This window comes from Mizuhopecten yessoensis, unplaced genomic scaffold (assembly GCF_002113885.1).
Source record: "Mizuhopecten yessoensis strain PY_sf001 unplaced genomic scaffold, ASM211388v2 scaffold9653, whole genome shotgun sequence".
NCBI lineage: Eukaryota > Metazoa > Mollusca > Bivalvia > Pectinida > Pectinidae > Mizuhopecten > Mizuhopecten yessoensis.
This window is the reverse complement of record NW_018408155.1, coordinates 497,081-517,953: the sequence shown is the minus strand read 5'-3', so window position 1 is coordinate 517,953 and position 20,873 is coordinate 497,081. Positions and strand designations below refer to the sequence as shown.

Below are 20,873 nucleotides of genomic sequence, written 5' to 3'. Positions count from 1 at the left end.
AGGAAAAGTTGCAATAGGATCCTCTATGTAGTGTTTTACCTTCAGCCGGGCAGGTATCCTTAATATTTATCTATATTTTGAACTTACGTCGTCGACTCCGGAGGTACTTGCGCATGCCCACGAAGCAGAAGATGATGACGAGGAGGGTAAAGACGACGATGCCTATGGGGACGGCAATCCGGACGACAGGGTCTTGTCGCCAGTCATTAGGGTCCGGTCCGGCTGTATAACATGGCAATACACTAAAGATTACAGAGTGCTTCACAGCCATACACTGAATGCAGACTTACAATCACAGGGGCCTGTGAATTTGTTACCGCTATATTTGGACTTAAAATAACTTGTAAAACTATTCTGAACACCTTAGTTTAGGTCAAAATACAGCTGTAACGAATTATCAGGTCCCTGTGTTCGCAATCATACTTCATAACCGTAAATTACATTCACACTTACAGTAACAACCAAACAATGTAAGGACGTTAAAGAATGAACGAAAGTTCCTAGATGGTGTCCATTATTTTATGATAAGAATATTCTTTAACACCTGAGACTCTGATTTGATGTGATGATCCATGCTATTCGAACACTTTATAAATGTAGTTGACAATCTTTATCTCCGGAACCCGATTTATCGAAAAAAAGTATGAATTACAGGCCGTTTTTCTACTTTTCAGTTTTTCCACGTTAAAAAGCGCTGTATTTACGATAGCTAAAGACAATGAAATGATAACTTACTTAAAATAGTCAAAATAACTTCATTTGATGTTAATTTATAAATGTTTAATATCAAGCCATATGATTTTTGTAGAATATCAAATCTGAGTTAAAGTGATATCAATTTGAAGTTTTTGTCTTTATCGATTTATAAAAAAATAGATATTATTAGGCAAACTCACAGTCCGAAATTGCCATATATAGCTTCAACACTCAGTATTCGATCCGCCATACAAAATGAACAGCTACTTGTCTAACAAGGCAGAAGATCGCAGGGAGGAGGAAACCATTTTCACTTCCGTAGGCTTTGGGGATATTAAACTGTATGAAAGGTATCCGTCTAGTTTATATTTTGTGATACGGTATCTATGCATCACCTCTTTCCATTTCAAGCTTTACTCAGATTTTATAACGCACTTGAATAGCAAATTTAATCTAAATGCGTGATTTAAGTCATCATTTTACCTATTTTGTTATTTTACTCCCTTCCTTTTTAAAAAAATGTCTACGCATGATTATTTTAAGACACACGAGTTTTTTGTGTGTTCGCCATACGTTTAAACATCATTTTGGTCCTAAATGACTGAAATGGTGGACAGACCTTATACTCACTCATCCCTGATGTCACATTTGAACCTTATTACCAAATCAATGACTGGGCAAAACAAACTGAACCCATGCTCAAAATATGGCAAGAGGACATTGTAGTTACCTCCCTTGGAACACAAAACTAGTGAATGTTGTGATGGGTTAGCCTAGGTCTTTTTAATGCTAATATTTACACTTGCTGACCAGAGTTGAAACTTACCCGCAGGCTTTATCGGACGGCATACTATTTGCTTTTAATAGAACGCAACTGAACGTTAATTAATAAACAGTTTTACAAACTTCTTATTACATGAAGACAATGTGATATCCTACCCGTCGTCGGAGAACCCGGGGATGAGGTTGTCGCCATTCCAGGAGGCAGCTACAAATCTGTTCTAAATCGGATCTCCGGAACGTTGACTGCGATGGTCAGACCCAGCCATATGTCATGGTCAACTTATCATGAACACAAATCCACTTATCAACATGAGGACATGTCTTGAATCTAGTTTCTTCCTTGTTCCCTTTTGTTTACAGTTTTAGGTCAAGTGTTCGGCGCCACATCCGGTTCGGCGGGAATTTTAAAAACACCTCACACTATAAAGTACGTGTCTTTATTCTTACAGCATATATTCAAAGTGCAGTGACATTCATTAAGGGGCAGGTCTGGGTATATGTTGTATTCGACTGGCACTAAAAAAAATGTTTTCGGTCTTAAACTTGACATCATTATTTTCACTGAAAATCTATATTAAAACCACATTAGGAACAAAAAAAGAAATCGCGTCGCTCCGCCTGAAGTTAAGTGAAATGTACTGAAACATGAAAAATACACGAAACATGAAAAAAACAACGTAGAAAATTAAATTGCATCTCCGCTTTATGGGCAGCATTTCAGGGAATCAATAGCTAATTCCTAACTTGTTTATTGAGACCATATTGTCATGTGATAACATTATATAATGACTCAGAAGAAGACATTTAGAAAAAATGTGCTGATAAAAATTCATTTAAAAGTAATCTAGTAAAATTTTGTACCTTTCGGAAGGGAATTTTACTGGCTTTCATATGATCATAGTTACACATTGATCGGCGATCAGCTGCACTGTTTTGAAATTCGAAATAAGAGAGAAGGGTCGTGCAGCTTTTGCATTCCGAGCCTCTTCGTAAAGAAAATAATAAGCCAAATATATTTCACTCCTATGGCTAATATTTGATATCTGCGCACTCGTGGCATATATCAAAATATTAGCCACACTCGTGAGATATATATATGGTATTACTGAAGGCACTTTTAGATATCCTCTATTTACATCCAACAGAAGATTTTGAACGAGAAGTACATAAGCTTTACCTTAAAGTTCAACAAACCCCCACCCCTCTTAAAAAGATAGTAGAGTCACAACGAATTTCATCACCTATTAAGTCATATCAATATATCAAAATTAAACATCGCGATTCAGATACGTAACTTAGATACACTAAACTTAACAACGCTAGTTAAGCCCCAAATAAGGCGTTAATATCTTCATACAAATTCTTCAACGGCATAATAAAACACCGATCTCTTTTGCGACTCAATTTCACTGCTGCAAGTTGACACATTATCAAAAATATATCAATACCAAGGTCATACGGAGCTAATTTTCCTCAAAGTACTGAAGCTGTGGATAAGCTTCATGCCATAATGGTTGTGGCTTTGTGAAACCAAAAAAAGCAGGTAACTATTTTGAACAGACATTTATTGTTTTCTTTTTATAAATAAGTCAGCTGCATGTAAACATTAAAGCACTTTTCTTTTAATATTATTAACACAACAAAATGTTATAAAGTGGCACAACATTAAAAGTTCACTGATCACACTAGGTCTCGTAGCCTTTGATTGTATAGATAACTATATATTACTGGGGCATTTTCTAATATGATTTTAGTGGTTTAGCTTGGTCACATCTATCTTTGCTGGAGACCGGTGCCTCTTCCCACCTAGTGAAAGATGTAATTTCGTAACATTTCGTTGGCTCACAAAAGATATTTGTATATCAAATTGCAAGTCAACTATTTTCATAAAAACATCAGCATTAGCACCTAATTATCGTACTTATTAACGTCGCTATATACTTTTTTAAATAACTAATGAACAAGTTCAATATATTCAAATTGCGCATATCAATTCTTTATCGGACGGCATACTATATATTAAATAGAACGCAACCAAACGTTAACTAATAAACAGTTTTACAAACTTCTTATTACATGAAGACAATGTGATATCCTACCTGTCGTCGGATAACCCGGGGATGAGGTTGTCGCCATCCCGGGAGGCAGCTACAAATCTGTTCTAACTCGGATCTCCGGAACGTTGACTGCGATGGTCAGACCCAATCCAATTTTTAATTAGGGTAAGAAATATGACCATATTAGGGGTTAAAATTAAGGCTGATCTAACCATATTGTAAGTGACCTGCTGAACCGTATAGAAAACGACTGCTCTACACAGTTTTGCCAAATCGTTTATGAGAGCATCAGCTTATCAAAATAAGTATGAATTACTGTCTTCTGTTGTCTTATAAACGAACACAATGTCAAGACAGTTTTGACTTTTTAATCCAACACAAACATAAATCAGGGACAGGAGAGTTAGACTATCAGTGATAATAAATGCACAAAACATTGCTTTCAAATACACTCCATCATTAAATTTTGAAAATAAAACTAATATTAAACAGAAACTGTCATGAACAATTTAGCCGACATATGTCTATATGTCTGCGAGGTATAGAGTAATTGATAGAATGCTATTTCGTTAAATATTATGCTGCCATCTATGGAATCATCTCTAGAAATATTAATAACAAATAGAGATAATTTTACCACAAGTTTTCTTCAAAAGTTAGACTAATCAGTGACGGTAATGCGCAGACATATATAACATACACATGGGAAACGTGACATTGATACATCATTGTATAATTACACATGGGAAACGTGACATTGATATACATTGTATAATTACACCTAGGAAACGTGACATTGATAAACATTGTATAATTACACATGGGAAACGTGATATTGATACATCATAGTATAATTACACATGGGAAACGTGACATTGATACATCATTGTATAATTAAACATGGGAAACGTGACATTGATAAACATTGTATAACTACACATGGGAAACGTGACATTGATATACATTGTATTATTACACATGGGAAACGTGACATTGATCAACATTGTATAATTACACATGGGAAACGTGACATTGATAAACATTGTATAACTACACATGGGAAACGTGACATTGATATACATTGTATTATTACACATGGGAAACGTGACATTGATCAACATTGTATAATTACACATGGGAAACGTGACATTGATACATCATTGAATAATTATACATGAGAAACGTGACATTGATACATCATTGTATAATTACACATGGGAAACGTGACATTGATACATCATTATATAACTACAAATGGGAAACGTGACATTGATATACATTGTATAATTACTCATGGGAAACGTGACATTGATATACATTGTATAATTACACATGTGAAACGTGATATTGATATATATTATATAATTACACATGGGAAACGTGATATTGATATACATTATATAATTACACATGGGAAACGTGACATTGATAAACATTGTATAACTACACATGGGAAACGTGACATTGATACAACATTGTATAATTACACTTGGGAAACATGACATTGATAAACATTGTATAATTACACATGGGAAACGTGACATTGATAAACATTGTATAATTACACTTGGGAAACGTGACATTGATAAACATTGTATAACTACACATGGGAAACGTGACATTGATATACATTGTATAATTACACATGGGAAACGTGACATTGATACAACATTGTATAATTACACTTGGGAAACGTGACATTGATAAACATTGTATAATTACACATGGGAAACGTGTCATTGATAAACATTGTATAATTACACATGAGAAACGTGACATTGATATACATTGTATAATTACTCATGGGAAACGTGACATTGATATACACTGTATACTTACACATGGGAAACGTGACATTGATTTACATTGTAAAATTACACATGGGAAACATTACATTGATATACATTGAATAATTACACATGGGAAACGTGACATTTATACAACATTGTATAATTACACTTGGGAAACATGACATTGATAAACATTGTATAATTACTCATGGGAAACGTGACATTGATATACATTGTATAATTACACATGGGAAACGTGACATTGATAAATATTCTATAATTACTCATGGGAATCTCGACAATTGATATACATTGTATAATTACACATGGGAAACGTGATATTGATATACATTATATAATTACACATGTGAAACGTGATATTGATATACATTGTATAATTACACATGTGAAACGTGATATTGATATTCGTTATATAATTACACATGGGAAACGTGACATTGATAAAAATTGTATAATTACACATGGGAAACGTGATATTGATATGCATTGTATAATTACACATTGGAAACGTGACATTGATATACATTGTAAAATTACACATGGGAAACATTACATTGATATACATTGTATAATTAAACATGGGAAACGTGACATTGATACATCATTGTAGAATTACACATGGGAAACGTGACATTGATATACATTGTATAATTACTAATGGGAAACGTGACATTGATATACATTGCATAATTACACATGGGAAACGTGACATTGATATACATTGTATAATAACACATGGGAAACATTACATTGATATACATTGTATAGTTACACATGGGAAACATTACATTGATATACATTGTATAGTTACACATGGGAAACATTACATTGATATACATTGTATAATTACACATGGGAAACTTGACATTGATACATCATTGTAGAATTACACATGGGAAACGTGACATTGATAAACATTGTATAATTACACATGGGAAACGTGATATTGATATACATTATATAATTACACATGGGAAACGTGACATTGATATACATTGTAAAATTACACATGGGAAACGTGACATTGATATACACTGTATACTTACACATGGGAAACGTGACATTGATATACATTGTATAATTACTCATGGGAAACGTGACATTGATATCCATTGTAAAATTACACATGGGAAACGTGACATTGGTATACATTGTAAAATTACACATGGGAAACGTGACATTGATATAATTACACATGGGAAACGAGATATTGATATACATTGTATAATTACACATTGGAAACGTGACATTGATATACATTGTCTAATTACAAATGGGAAACGTGACATTGATATACATTGTCTAATTACACATGGGAAACGTGACATTGATTTACATTGTAAAATTACACATGGGAAACGTGACATTGATATACATTGTCTAATTACACATGGGAAACGTGACATTGATATACATTGTATAATTACACATGGGAAACGTAAAATTGATACATCATTGTATAATTACACATGGGAAACGTGACATTGATAAATCATTAAAACCTGAAAAGAAAACCATGCCTTGTGGGACTATTATGAGAAGTGATAAAGCTGGAATAAACAAGATACACTCAACAACATTGTTCTCGGTGTAACACTTCAGCGGGCCAGACCGAGATTCCCACCCTGGACGTCATGTTGATATGATATTACTCGTTTTCAATGTGTCTCATTCATTATCACAGCCATAGGGTTGCAGGGTTGGGGCCCCTGAGGTTCCACACAGTAGATATACAGTACATATCATCATATTATGTTCAAAACATTTAGTTAACACAACTCAATTCTTATAGCATATCACATATCAACACGAACAAAGACAAATGGGATTTATGACATATTGACAATTTCAGGATAAGAACTAATTAATCTTTCATTAATCAGTGAAATGTTGATCAAAAGAATTATTTGAAATATCATTCATGTATAGGCGAACAACTCCAATGAGCCGATCATTTTACTCTGAAACAAATAATAACTACATGTGTTCGCAAAGATACATCAGTACATGTTAATATCTACACTGAATAACCATCCGTCACCCGGCATACATTATAGGCTTATGTAGCCCGAGTGTCAATAGCCACTACGTTTTACAATTAAACTCTCAACACTTCACATACTTTCAGTGAGTTTTGAACAATTTATAAACTGGCGTTGACGAGTCTCAATCTCATTTTTACACAGAGGACATACCTTATTGTCAAATTTACGAATCATTTTCAAATGGAATTATGAGCAACACATTAATGTAATTCTTCAATATCATAAGACGAATATTAACACATAATAAGACTGACAAAATTGCTTCCAAGTTCTGGCTGAGATAGTACTCACCAAGGGGTCTGTAACCTTCGGACGTTTGAATCTTTCTCGTAAACAACACAAATAAAGAGTACATATTGTTTTAGAAAACATGTGTACTCTACCACCATTATCATTCTTAAAAAAGACTAAAAGGTTTCGACTCTGTTAGGCATTCTTTGAACTTGCAGGGATGCAACTCATGACATTATTGATATTACTAATCCACTCGTGAACAATCTCAGCAATAGCAACAACCATAGGGAAATTTGGCTTTTCTTCAATGATAAGATTTTTTTTTATTTGAATATTCAAGCCTTTGTAAAAGTTGATTCACCATTCTTTAGAATTCTATGATTTAAAACATAGGCTGTTCATAGACAAACTATGTGTCCTCATCAGTAAGTTTTATTTCATTCTCCTCCCGGAACGTTTTCTAGGATTTCACATTTTCGAATTATACACTTGGTAAAAAACGTCTGTTTCATAAAATATATTTAAACTTCCTGAATAATGCCTCCAACTATGGAATCACCTCTGGAGATATTTTAGAAACATTTACCTGTCACGATCACCTAATTACCCATAATAATTAAAGAGACTCCATCATTCAAGAACATCTAGTGAATGATATGGAAAAGCTAAAATTATCTGGAACTTCCAACATTTTTTGAGGGCAGGACAAAAATGATGAGACTCCCTAGTGTGATCACCCTCGTCATCGCCCTATGTAAACAAGGTGACACCCCAGTGTGATTGCCCTCGTCATCACTCTATGTAAACAAGGTGACACCCCAGCGTGATTGCCCTCGTCATCACTCTATGTAAACAAGGTGATACCCCAGTGTGATTGCCCTCGTCATCACTCTATGTAAACAAGGTGACCCCCCAGTGTGATTGCCCTCGTCATCACTCTATGTAAACAAGGTGACACCCCAGTGTGATTGCCCTCGTCATCACTCTATGTTAATAAGGTGACTCCTCAGCGAATCAACCTCGTTATCACCAAATATTAACAAGGTGATTCCTCAGTGTGATCACCCTCGTTATCACCCAATATTAACAAGGTGACTCCTCAGTGTTATCACCATTGTCATCACCAAATATTAACAAGGTGACTCTTTAGTGTGATGTCACTAGTCATCATTCTATGATAACAAGGTGAAATTCTAGTTTGATCACCATTGTCTTCACCATATGTTAACAAGGTGATTCCTCAGTGTGATCTACTTGTCATTGCCCTATGCTAACAAGATGACTACTCAGTGTGATCACTCTCGTCAGCACCCTATGGTAGCAGTATACAGTAGAGGGTTGTGGCCATGGGTGATATTTTTGTTAAATGGCTAACCCCTGTATAATGATATGTAAAAAAATTATAAAAATAAAACTGTACTAAAATTGGTATAAGCATGATGAAGTGGGCTATGTGAGCTTCACATTTGTAAAAAAGAAAGAAGATTTTTTTGGTTCGAGAATAAAATTTTGGCCATAATCCGAAAGGGTGCGTACACATGAAAAGCTAGCTTTACAGGAGGTAAAATTTTGACAACAGCACACGACGCAAAATTGCAAAAAATCAAGTTTTACAACTTTACTGGGACCCAGATAATTCTGCAACCAGGTAGGTAATCTTTAATTTCAGACAGAGCTTAGGAAAAAAATTACTAGTTGCGGGGGTCAAATTTTGGGTTAAAAATAGCAATTTTTGGCATTTTTTGGTAATTTTTGATGTGGTAACCATGGTTTTCACACAAGTGACATACATAGAAAAAAGAGGTTTATACACTTCTCAGTACTTTATATGTATTGTAAATGTAATGCAGTTTACAAATATATAAACATGTATACATGTGTTGTGTAGGGTAAATCCGCTGTGTTTACATTTCCTCGACATGTGCCTTGTTTATCAGAGTCGGGCCATTTCTACTGTATACTGCTACCTATGTTAAAAAGGTGACTCCTCAACGGATCAATCTCGTTATACCTCAATATTAACAAAAGGATTCCCCTGTGTTATCATCCTCGTTTATACCCTATGTAAACAAGGTGACTCCCCAGATAACCCTCGTCATCGACCTATGTAAACAAAGTGACTTTTCAGTGTGATCACCCTCGTCATCACTCTATGTTAACAAGATGACTCCAAAGTGTGATCAACCTCGTCATCACTCTATGTTAACACGGCGAAGTTCCAGTCTGATAACCCTCGTCTTTACTCTATGTTAACAAGATGACTCCAAAGTGTAATCACCCTCGTCATCGCTCTATGTTAACAAGGTGGCTCCTCAGTGTGATCACCCTCGCCATTGACCTATGTTAACAAGATGACTCCAAAGTGTGATCACCCTCGTCATCACTCTATGTTAATAAGGTGACTCCTCAGCGGATCACCCTCGTTATCACCAAATATTAACAAGGTGATTCCTCAGTGTGATCACCCTCGTTATCAACCAATATTAAACAGGTGAATCATCAGTGTGATCATCCTCGTCATCATTCTATGTTAATAAGGTGATTCCTCAGTGTGATCACCCTCGTCATCACCATATGTTAACAAGGTGATTTCTTAATATGATCACCCTCGTCATCACCAAATTAACAAGGTGACTCCCCAGTCTGATCACCCTAGTTATCACCCAATATTAAACAGGTGAATCCTCAGTGTGATCATCCTCGTCATCATTCTATGTTAACAAGGTGAAATTAAAGTCTGATCAACCTCGTTATCGCCCTAAATTAACAAGGTGACTTCTCAGTGGGATCACACACGTCATAGCCCTATGTCAACAAGGTGACTCCTCAGTGTGATCAACCTAGTTATCACCCAATATTAACAAGGCGACCATACAGTGTGATCACCCTCGTCATCACTCTCTGTTAACACAGTGAAATTCCAGTGTAATCACCCTCGTCATCACCATATGTTTTAAAACAATGTGCCTCCCCATTGTGATCACCCTTTCTGTTTTGTTTTCTGTTTTCTTCTTCTTCTTCTTCTTCTTCTTCTTCTTCTTCTTCTTTAAGCTTACATCAAGATATGAAGTAACTCCTTTCAATTTAATTAAAGAATTACTATATTACTTGCAGGAGTTGGTGTAGCCCGTCTTACAAATTATATATCTATTTGCTGAAATTGGCTTTTGATCCTTAACAGTGTGTGATGGCTAGTGTGTTATACATATGGACTGTATGGCCTGTATCTGTTGGGGGAATAAATCCAATATCACCAAATATTTATACTCAACAGTTTTCCTTATATGAATACCAGTAACTCATTGTCTAATACTTGATATTATTCACTGAAGATAATAGTCTAGTAAATATCTCAAATTAAATATCCCTAGTGAAAGGGTTACTATATCTCAAGAATACTGAACAAGTCTGTTTACATCAAGGAGTTACTTCCCCTTATCCCAAACATCATATCAATGTACAAATATATGTCTGTGTTTCTTACCACCTGTTGTCACTTTAAGGAGAGGACTTAGATAGGCTATGCCCGATGTCTGATCCTAATGACTATTGCTTATATTGTCAATAAAATTTGTTGAAATTGAAATTGAAGTGATCACCCTCGTCATCACCCTACGTTAACAAGTCGACTCCCCAGTGTGATCACCCTCGTCATCACTCTATGTTAACACGGTGAAACCTCAGTGTGATCACCCTTGTCATCACTCTATGTTAACACGGTGAAACCTCAGTGTGATCACCCTTGCTATCACCCTATGTTAACAAGGCGACTCCTCAGTGTGATCACCCTCGTCATTGTCTTTCTTTCGTTCTTTCTCCATTTCGGTAATTACATCAGCACGTTTTATATGACGCAACGCACCATAAAACAAACCACGAGTTGCATCCTTGCCGAGCATCTTCCTCCACTTGTTCAGGACCTCAAACGATTTCTTTTTTGCATTACCTTGGCAATCTGCATTTATAATGTCTATGTCATGTGAAGCAATCCTAAGTCGTAATCCTAGTTGAAAATAGTCTTCGTCTTTAACTAGAAGAGTAGCAGGAGTACAAAGGTCCCTTTCGTTCAGGGGACCATCTTGTGACACTAATGACTGTTGAACTTTGTTTAATAAAAAAAATAAACAATCTCAATATCAAAAGTATCATATTGACAATGTATGATTTCTTTCTTTTCTATTAATTAAACGTATGCATTTTATTTTCATTTTTAAATGCATGATGGCAACATGTGATACTTCTGTAGTCTTATGTTTAAAACAAACTCATGACGTTTAATATTATCTTTATCAGTAAAATCGAAACTCTACCTGCCAAGGGATGAGACGTTCGGTTTCCGATAGGCTTGTGTTTCTTGGTTGCTGAAATGTCAAAGATGTACAATATATATATACATATATATAATCAAAAAGGATTAAATGTCCATGTGAAGTAAGTAAATATAGCAAAAATAAGATCTAACGACCGACTGGAAAACTAGCTGCTTCAGGTTTATTTCAAAAGAACAACTTCGTGACGTTGTAATTACATGTCATCACACTACAATAGTAACGTGACGTCACGTAAAAAAGTATTACACTCTAAGAGAAAAGAAAGAAGACCAATTGATCAAAATATTAAAACCAAGTCTCAACAGCCCACAGTAAAAGTTTGCGCTAGTTTGTCCACCAATCTTGTGTACTTCGTGACGTCACGTTACTATTGAAGTGTGATGACATGTAAATGTGACTTCACGAAGTTGTTCGTTTGAAATAAACATGAAAAGCCCTGTGAAGGGTGAACGCAGTTAAGTTTTCAGTCGGTCGTTAGATCTATTTTTTCTATATATAGATATTTATATATAGGTCAAAGAAGTAATATTAACGGTGTCTTCCCAACAAAACACTGGATCCTTGCAAACGTATGTTTGCAGATTACGAATTACTTGAATTGGTATATACGATACAAGGAAGTAATTAAAACAGTATGAACAGTATGAGGTTGTCAAATTTCCGGAGCAATCTGCTTCATTATCGAGATACAGAAAGACGCAGACTATTTTATGTAATGTAAGTGTTCTGTGTTTTTGCTGTGTCTAGATAAAGTAGCAGATTGCTCCGAAATTTGACAACCTCATATTAGCTACACTGTTTTCAATGGAGTATCAAAAGTTCCGTAAAAGAGATATTATCAGAGACACACAAACTTATTGAAATGCAGGGAAAACAGAAACTATTTAGCCAAAGTTTTCAAAATATTGACATGCATGCCCTATTCAATAAATTCAATTATTGAGGTGTGTGCATACCTTTTAAAACTTGTCTGAGTAGCCGGACCTTTCGTTGGTACAAATGATACCAACATGAAACCCAAAATGTAGATACCCCCAGAAAAATCAGCACAATCACTGATGCTTTAGCCCACTTCACTGAAATAAGAAAAACAAAAAGTTAACTGTTGAACTTTGTTATAAGAACATTCTTTTCGGGACAGTACATACGCTATATAGTTGTTTGTGTGTGCATACTCTTTATTTCAACAAACAGTGTACGTGCAACACTCTACCAAAGAACGTGTGGCATGTGTTTAATTTTGTCTCCGAGCGAGGATCTAAGCGCTTCAACATACATCCGTCTTAAATTGCCATAATATGACCACTTACTCAACGTTTGAATGTTATTATTTGACATTTAATAGCGATACGCTGTTTCTGATGTTGAAATTAAAACGAAACATTATATGACAAATTTTGCACTCGAAAAATTAACTGCTCGTTTAAAAAGACAATGATGTAGACACGAAATGTATGCTGAGCGTTTTTGTTTTTATAGTTTATTACATTTTAGGAATACAAGTTGTAGGCAGGTACTGTAAGAGGTTCGGTCAAATCTGAATAACTACAAAAAACCTAACTAATCTTTTATATAGAGAACAATTATAAAGGCTTGAATGTGTTTATTAACCTCAGGTCAGAACTAATTTTGAGTTTTCTATTGAATGAGCATTTGGTTTGTTAATTCAGAGCGAGACTCATGTTAAGGACTCTAAACACTAATAAGGTGTAGTAGTCGAGATTAAATGACCGATAAACTATACCACATAAAGTACTGTGTCTCCGTTTTGAAGTTAAATTTCGTCAATACCGATAAAGCTAAAACTCTTGTAACGCCACTTACTATTTGCCTCGTGTTTCTTTGTTTCGTCACTTCCAAGACTTTGTTTATTGACGGTACTGCTTGGAACATAAGTTTGACTGCAAAGAAAATGATCTTTATTTATGGTTCAGAATCTGAAGTGAAAACTTTTCAAACATTGAATGTTTACCTAGACTTAACGTTTTCTAAGCAGAAAAAGCTGCGCTTGGAAACAACCATATTTGGAAACAATTATTTGTGAAGTAGAAGTTGAATACATTGAACGAGTTTGCTTGCTGATATTAGGTACACGACATCTTTCTCGTTCTGCCGTATTTCTTACCTTTCAAGTGGTGGTGTACACTTGGTGTAAGATGAGGGGGTACATGGCTCTCTCTCCTCCATGCCTAGAGATGTACAGTTTTTAATAGTTTGCATGGCTGATAGGATGTATTGTTACTGAAATCTTTACCCGCTACACACTCCACACACCTTTGGCAGCTTATCGCTCCATGGATGGGGTCTAATCTGATCGCCTCATCCTGTAACGTCATCACATACAGTTACAACATATAACGATTGACTTGATTCTGAAAAAGAGTGAATTTGCGATAGAATTGGAATCTTAAGGTCTACAAATATTTAGTTATACAGAATGACTGTCTTATATATCTTATATATCTTCTGTGATATTATCATTTCTATTATAAATTTGTTTACAAACGTGTCTTTTCTAGATCATTACGGTCTAGAGTCTATAACTAGGGGGCCATCAGGACTATCTATTCTATCTTAAGCAATTTAATAGAACATATAAATATACGTAGTGTCCCTAACATTAGTGAGCGAGTGGTTTATTTTTGGGGCCTTATAAAAAGGTCTGAAACTGGCAACTCTAGAGAGTGAAGTGGAAGTATTGGACAGGGAGTTAGCTGTATTCTTAGACCAGGGGATTAGTTGTGCAGGTCTTTGACTCAGATAGCGGTGGTCGTGGATCCACAGAGTAATGGTACTGGATTCGTTAAGAATCGAGAGTCGTACTCATTTTTGAGACTGAGACCTGGGAAAATGTACAGAACGACATAGAGTAAGTTAGATGTGAGAGGTTTGTTAAGAAGTTTAGAGACAGAGATATAGTTGTCCTTTTTGGAAACGCTTATGAACAAGCAATGTACTTCATAAACAGAAAAGACATAACCAGAAGCGTAACCTTGTGCTCTACTTGGGTATTATAGCATTCCCCTGGCATTATTCTTTCCAAATAAACATTTTATAGTTTTATAGCCCCAAACCACAATACAAATATCTGACCTTACGAGTGCAATTGCTGTGTACAATCCATCACAAATAGTTACGTTTTGAACGAGCATTACATGGTGAAGTTATAGATACTATTATGGGAGTTTAACTTACCGTAATTGGGACCAGTCCCAAACCAATTTGACACTTGTCACATTGCTTACATCTTGGTACTTGGTGATTGAAGTACTTATGTTGGTTAAAGTCACAGAATCGTGATCCCGTACTCTTCTCCTGAATACCGGCCTGTAGTTGAAGTATCAACAAACCCCACAGGACTGGCGAAAAACGATTCATTCTCTGTGTGTCTGTTAGGTATATAACGCAAATGTTTAAGGTCATTTACATCTCTGGCAAGTAAAACTGGAATTCACATTGGCCTTATTTACCGTATTGATACGTTCTATATTTTACCTCACTAATTCGTTCAATGTTTAACCAAGCAGTGTCTTCATATTTTCCATTGTTTAACCCCAGTTCTGCATTCAATATTCCCTTGTTTGATATCACTAATACAATCAGTGTTTTACTGTAGTAATCCACCTACCTTTCCAATTGTTTAATAAAAATACCACAGTATTTCTTTGAATAACCTAGTAATATATTCAAATGTCACCTTGTTTTGCCCCAGTACTTCGTTATTTAACTTTGTTATTTTACATTGATATTAGAACATCCAAAATATATAGCAAACTTAACAAATATCGTAACAACAACAACAACAACAACAACAACATCTCCCCCGGATCTTCAGAAGATTTGTGAATATTGAAGTGCGTCATACCACATTTTGTTTGAAGTATATTGTCCCCTTTAATCTCAGCAAGACATCGCATCAACTGAAACGTGGCAGATAAACTTAAATTGTTGAATAAAAACTTACCCTTTTTGATGAAAGTCAGGGTATGTCTACAACAATATCCGATCAGAAGCAATAGTTTAATCTATTTGGTTATATATAGTACCAGGAATTTCCATTGGGAACAATTCCAAGTTTCAGTTTACTGTTATAAAACAGGTTTATTTTGTGTCTGTATTTCCTATTTCAAAATGCATTATTGTTGTAATTAACAATTTGATTGGGCACAGGTATTGCCTTGTAAAGCCATTTAAATATAGACAGACATACATTTCAAACATAAATTTCATGTAAACTAAGGATGAAATGTACTAAATTTAGGGTAGTGTAGGCCGAACCAAATAGCCAGTGCATGTACATTGAGATTTACAGTCTATTTGGAATATCAGAGATCTTGACAGGGTAGATCTAGTGTTTGCGTTAGGGCACTTCGAATTCACTGTGTCTGTATACCACTGGCTAGCGATTTACATGAGTCTCCGCGCTAATTTCAACAGGATATAGAAGACCTTGTATGAAATAAACTGATATTTACCTGTATGATGCAATAAAATGACCATGTTTCGAAATACGAGGAAGTATTTTAAAGCTGACAGTGCAAAGACAAACTTTGACCGTAATACAGACAGCGATCACTCGTGGACATTTTAATCATGAATTGACTTGTTTATTTAATGCTAATTCAAATACACAAATGAAGATCGTCTATTAAAAACTACAAAACGTTCATTTGTGTGTAAATACAAGAGGCCAATCATGCTGTATCCATTTTAATAAAACTTTTTAACCTTTCAATCCTGCAAAGCACAAGCTAAATATCGCGAACGTAAGTCTAATTTTTGTTCAGAAGACATCGTATAAAGGTATTGAAAGTAAAATCATCCTAAAACACTGGAACGTACTTGACAGCCTCTAAATACAGTAGGCTTTATTACAGCAAATATCATACAATATCAAAGTAAGATGTTTAACATTTAACACATTTGACCGCTGTGGCATGAACGGTTTGTTAATGTCCATGAATTAAAATGAAGAGGATGGCGCGTCGGGGGAAAATTATGATCATAGTTATTTTTGATATCCAGAACCCAATCATGAAATAGATATTTGACCTTGGACCTAGAGATAGTCAAAAGTCATCCGTGTAGTCATAGTCAATAGCCCCAAAATGATATGCATTTACATCCAAGCATGTCACCCAACAAATACCATTACTTTATAGATTATTATCTTTTTGTTTGTGAAAAAGAAGTTGCTAAAAGACAACCGTTCAAGGATGACTGAAGGCGATCCCTGCTCAATCGCCGACAAGTACGTTTTGTAAGATGAGCAAATAACTCAATGCCATGTTGATTTGTATACTTAAGGCGTATCTCCGACTCGCAGTACCATAACAAATGGAAGGTTTGATAAAGAACATATCTTTATAGTGTATATGTTGTGATAATGATGATTGTCATTGTGTATAAGTAGTGATGATGATGATTGTCATTGTGTATAAGTGGCAATACTGATGATTGTCATTGTGTATATGTGATGATGATGATTGCCATTGTGTATAAGTGGCGATACTGATGATTGTCATTGTGTATATGTGATGATGATGATGATGATGATGATGCTGCTGATGATGATGATGATGACGACGCCGACCAGGACGACGACGATGCCGGTGATGATGATGATGATGATGGCATTACTGATGATTGTCATTGTCTATATGTGATGATGATGATGATGATGATGATGCTGATGATGATGATGATGATGACGACGCCGACCACGACGACGACGACGACGGTGATGATGATGATGATGATGGCATTACTGATGATTGTCATTGTCTATATGTGATGATGATTATGATGATTGTCATTGTATATAAGTAGTGATGATGATTGTCATTGTGTATAAGTGGCAATACTGATGATTGTCATTGTGTATATGTGATGATGATGATGATGATTGCCATTGTGTATAAGTGGCGATACTGCTGATTGTCATTGTCTATATGTGATGATGTTGATGCTTCTGCTGCTGCTGCTGCTGCTGCTGCTGCTGCTGATGATGATGATGATGATGATTGTCATTATGTATAAGTGGCGATACTGATGATTGTCATTGTCTATATGTGATGATGATGATGATGATGATGATGATGATGTGTAAAGTAGTTCCAGAATTTTCCTTTTGTTTTGATAATGAACAGTTTTAAAATCAACACTTCGAATGTATTTAACAGTAAATGTATCATGTGGTATAGTAAATAGAAGTAGTACCTGTAGTGGTGTAGGAATATGTTTCTTCTGGTTTTATTTTTACACTTACCATGTTTATGACATGGCTGTATGACATATTAAAATGGATCAATAATGTGAAAAATGACAATCGACAACAACATAAAAAATATCGAAGAAATGTGGTTATGGAATAAACGTCTGAGTTATGTATGATGATGGTGCTGTGTTGTGTTTAATCATGTGAAAATAGTAGGTAGATATTGTATTAAGAATAATCGTGTAAGTCATTCAAACAGAGGCAGGTGTTTGACTGTTATGTACCGTGTCAGTTTTGTTTGCATCATTATTTGTTACTAGGTATCACAATGTAGGTTAGTAGGTAAGTAGGTCACTATTTGTCAGACATATGTAGGTTAGTAGGTAAGTAGGTGATCGCGTGATTGACAGAATGTATAGAAGAGGGTTAGTTGTGCGTGAACAATATAACTAAATTAAACAGACTAAAATATACGTGTATGATGTAATAACAATATCAAGTTTCCTATCAAGAGACAGATTCTCGGAAGGTAGTGTGTTCTTCATTAAAATATGGTGTAAAAAGCTTTGTAATAAATACTCAATGAACGTTAAAAAATAAAACCCTAACACACCATTGATAGGTGTCATGTGTTCGCTTGTTTAAATGCCTCCTTACATAAGGCTTTTGTTTGTGTTTTGTAATCCTTTTGAGAATATCTTCAATTTCTAACATTCTTCAACAGCTGAATGTCCTATGTTAGTGTAAAAAAGTGGATCGCCTACAAACAAGTGCAAAACATAAAACAAAATGTCTAAAGAGCCTGTATATTTCTCCTGTTATTTGGTAGATTTCTTTTTGTAAAATTAGATCAAATCTTACCTTCAAATTGCGTTACGTTCAATTAGATGAAATCAAATGGCATTTGAAACCACCATAGTTCATGCTTAATATAACGGAGACGCTACAGATATTTTGAATACTTCTTAACATTTTTTATTTTTTTATTTTGAAAAAAGACATCTAGTGGAAATAACAATGCATGTAGTAGCTTGATCTGTTAGCTTAAATCCTCCAACAAAGAACATTTGTGTAATACATTTGTAATGCTTGAACTCTTTATAGATATGACATTATCATGTCAAAATGTTTCCGGGATTTGCAGAAATAGCTGATTAAAGATTTAAACTAAAGATTTAAACTAAAGATAATATACATGGTAAACTTCCAACTATGGTCAAATATATTCCTGTTATCAAATGTCATTTCCATTATGTCAAAAATAAAATAATGCCCTCGCTCAGTTAACCAGATGCTAGGTCCCCGTGTGTTGACGCTGTAGTGTATTTGTCCATGGTGTATTCAGTGAACATGTAAATCAGTGTAGAGCTGTTATCATACAATCTACACTCGTGACGACTAACAAAAGCGAGATCTATTTTTATCAGAGACGGTCATATATTGTTTACGTCATAAGCGCGTTTGTCAAAATTTCAAGTCATCGTTATTTAGGTGTCAATTTGCCAGACAAGTGAGGGAGACATTTAAAAATACTTTATTTGTATGAACACGTCAAAAGGTAATTGTCTTAGGAAATGTTTTGTAGGGTTTCACTTGTGATATTGCATCATATGCATATATTTCGTCCCCTCGTTAAGGGAAGACAACATTCACATGTTAGTGTTTGACCCTTTTAAACTAAACACAGGTCGACTACAGTATTGTTGGTGTATTTTACTTGTTGATGTACTATTGTATTTCTGGGTGAGGCACCTTTTACAGAGCACGTAGTGTTTTATACCAAGTTCATAAAGTATACAAAAATGCATACATTATGCTTAAGTATCACATTTCTGTGTCAATAGATGGATATAATGAATATGGAAATAAGGCAACTAGGTTATGGTATATAGGTTGGACCTCAGATTTAAATGATACACAGGATATATACATTGCATGTTGCTCTTTCAGTTTATTTCACAACACCCATGCTTTAATTCATTTAAATACCATATACATAAATGTCATCATGTGTCTGCTGCAGAAACTTTTACACAACTTGCATCTGAACGACATTATAATCACTTTTAATAAAAAATACAGCGCAAATAAAACTTAATGCAAATATACATATGTAAAAATAGCATGGACTTGTGCACTGTGATAACATGTGTTGTTGATGGGCTGACCAGTCAATTTGATTCGTTCCGTCAATTTTGTCATGTTCATTTACATCTTCACCATTGTACAGGCAGCAAAGACCATATCAAATCAAAATTACCTCAAAACCAAACGTCTTGATATATGAAATTCCAAAATCACTTTAAGTGTTTATAACATAATTGTAAATGTGAATTCAGATTTATTAAGATGAGTACGAGATAAAACATGGGTGAACTATGGTGATAGTTGATATGTAATACGTTTTGAATTGCACATGCGCAATTGCATATTTGTTGGTTACTCGGTCGGATGAAATTTCGAGTTAGAGTTACTACAATTAGTCCCGTTTGGCAACCCTAATATAAACCTGTCTTATCTTCATCTTGCAGTCAATCTACGAATTCAAGATAGTTATTGGGTGATTATAATTGGAATTCCGGCAGTATAACTTGGTACATGTGACGTTAATGATGCCTATATGTATATTTTATCACCATCTACATAGTAGACAAGATTGTGCGAGAGCATAATTATATTCAAGCAGATAATAAAAAACA

General features: G+C 34.9%; 1 protein-coding gene across 2 annotated transcripts; it reads right to left on the bottom strand.

Annotated features, from left to right (window-relative positions):
- Nucleotides 1-10,566: 10,566 nt before the first annotated feature.
- On the bottom strand, nt 10,567-15,995 carry LOC110458613. 2 transcript variants are annotated; one of them, XM_021510395.1, is made up of 7 exons: nt 15,922-15,995; nt 15,153-15,346; nt 14,083-14,329; nt 13,782-13,858; nt 12,914-13,033; nt 11,937-11,987; nt 10,567-11,728 (listed from the first exon to the last, which is right to left on the bottom strand). In XM_021510395.1, the coding sequence occupies exons 3-7, from the start codon at nt 14,175-14,177 to the stop codon at nt 11,385-11,387; spliced, it is 687 nt and encodes a 228-aa protein (XP_021366070.1). In that variant the 5' UTR covers nt 14,178-14,329; nt 15,153-15,346; nt 15,922-15,995; the 3' UTR covers nt 10,567-11,384. The 2 variants fall into 2 exon arrangements, with proteins under 2 accessions (XP_021366070.1, XP_021366069.1); XM_021510394.1 differs by having other exon boundaries at nt 14,083-14,281.
- Between the last annotated feature and the right edge of the window lie 4,878 nt (nt 15,996-20,873).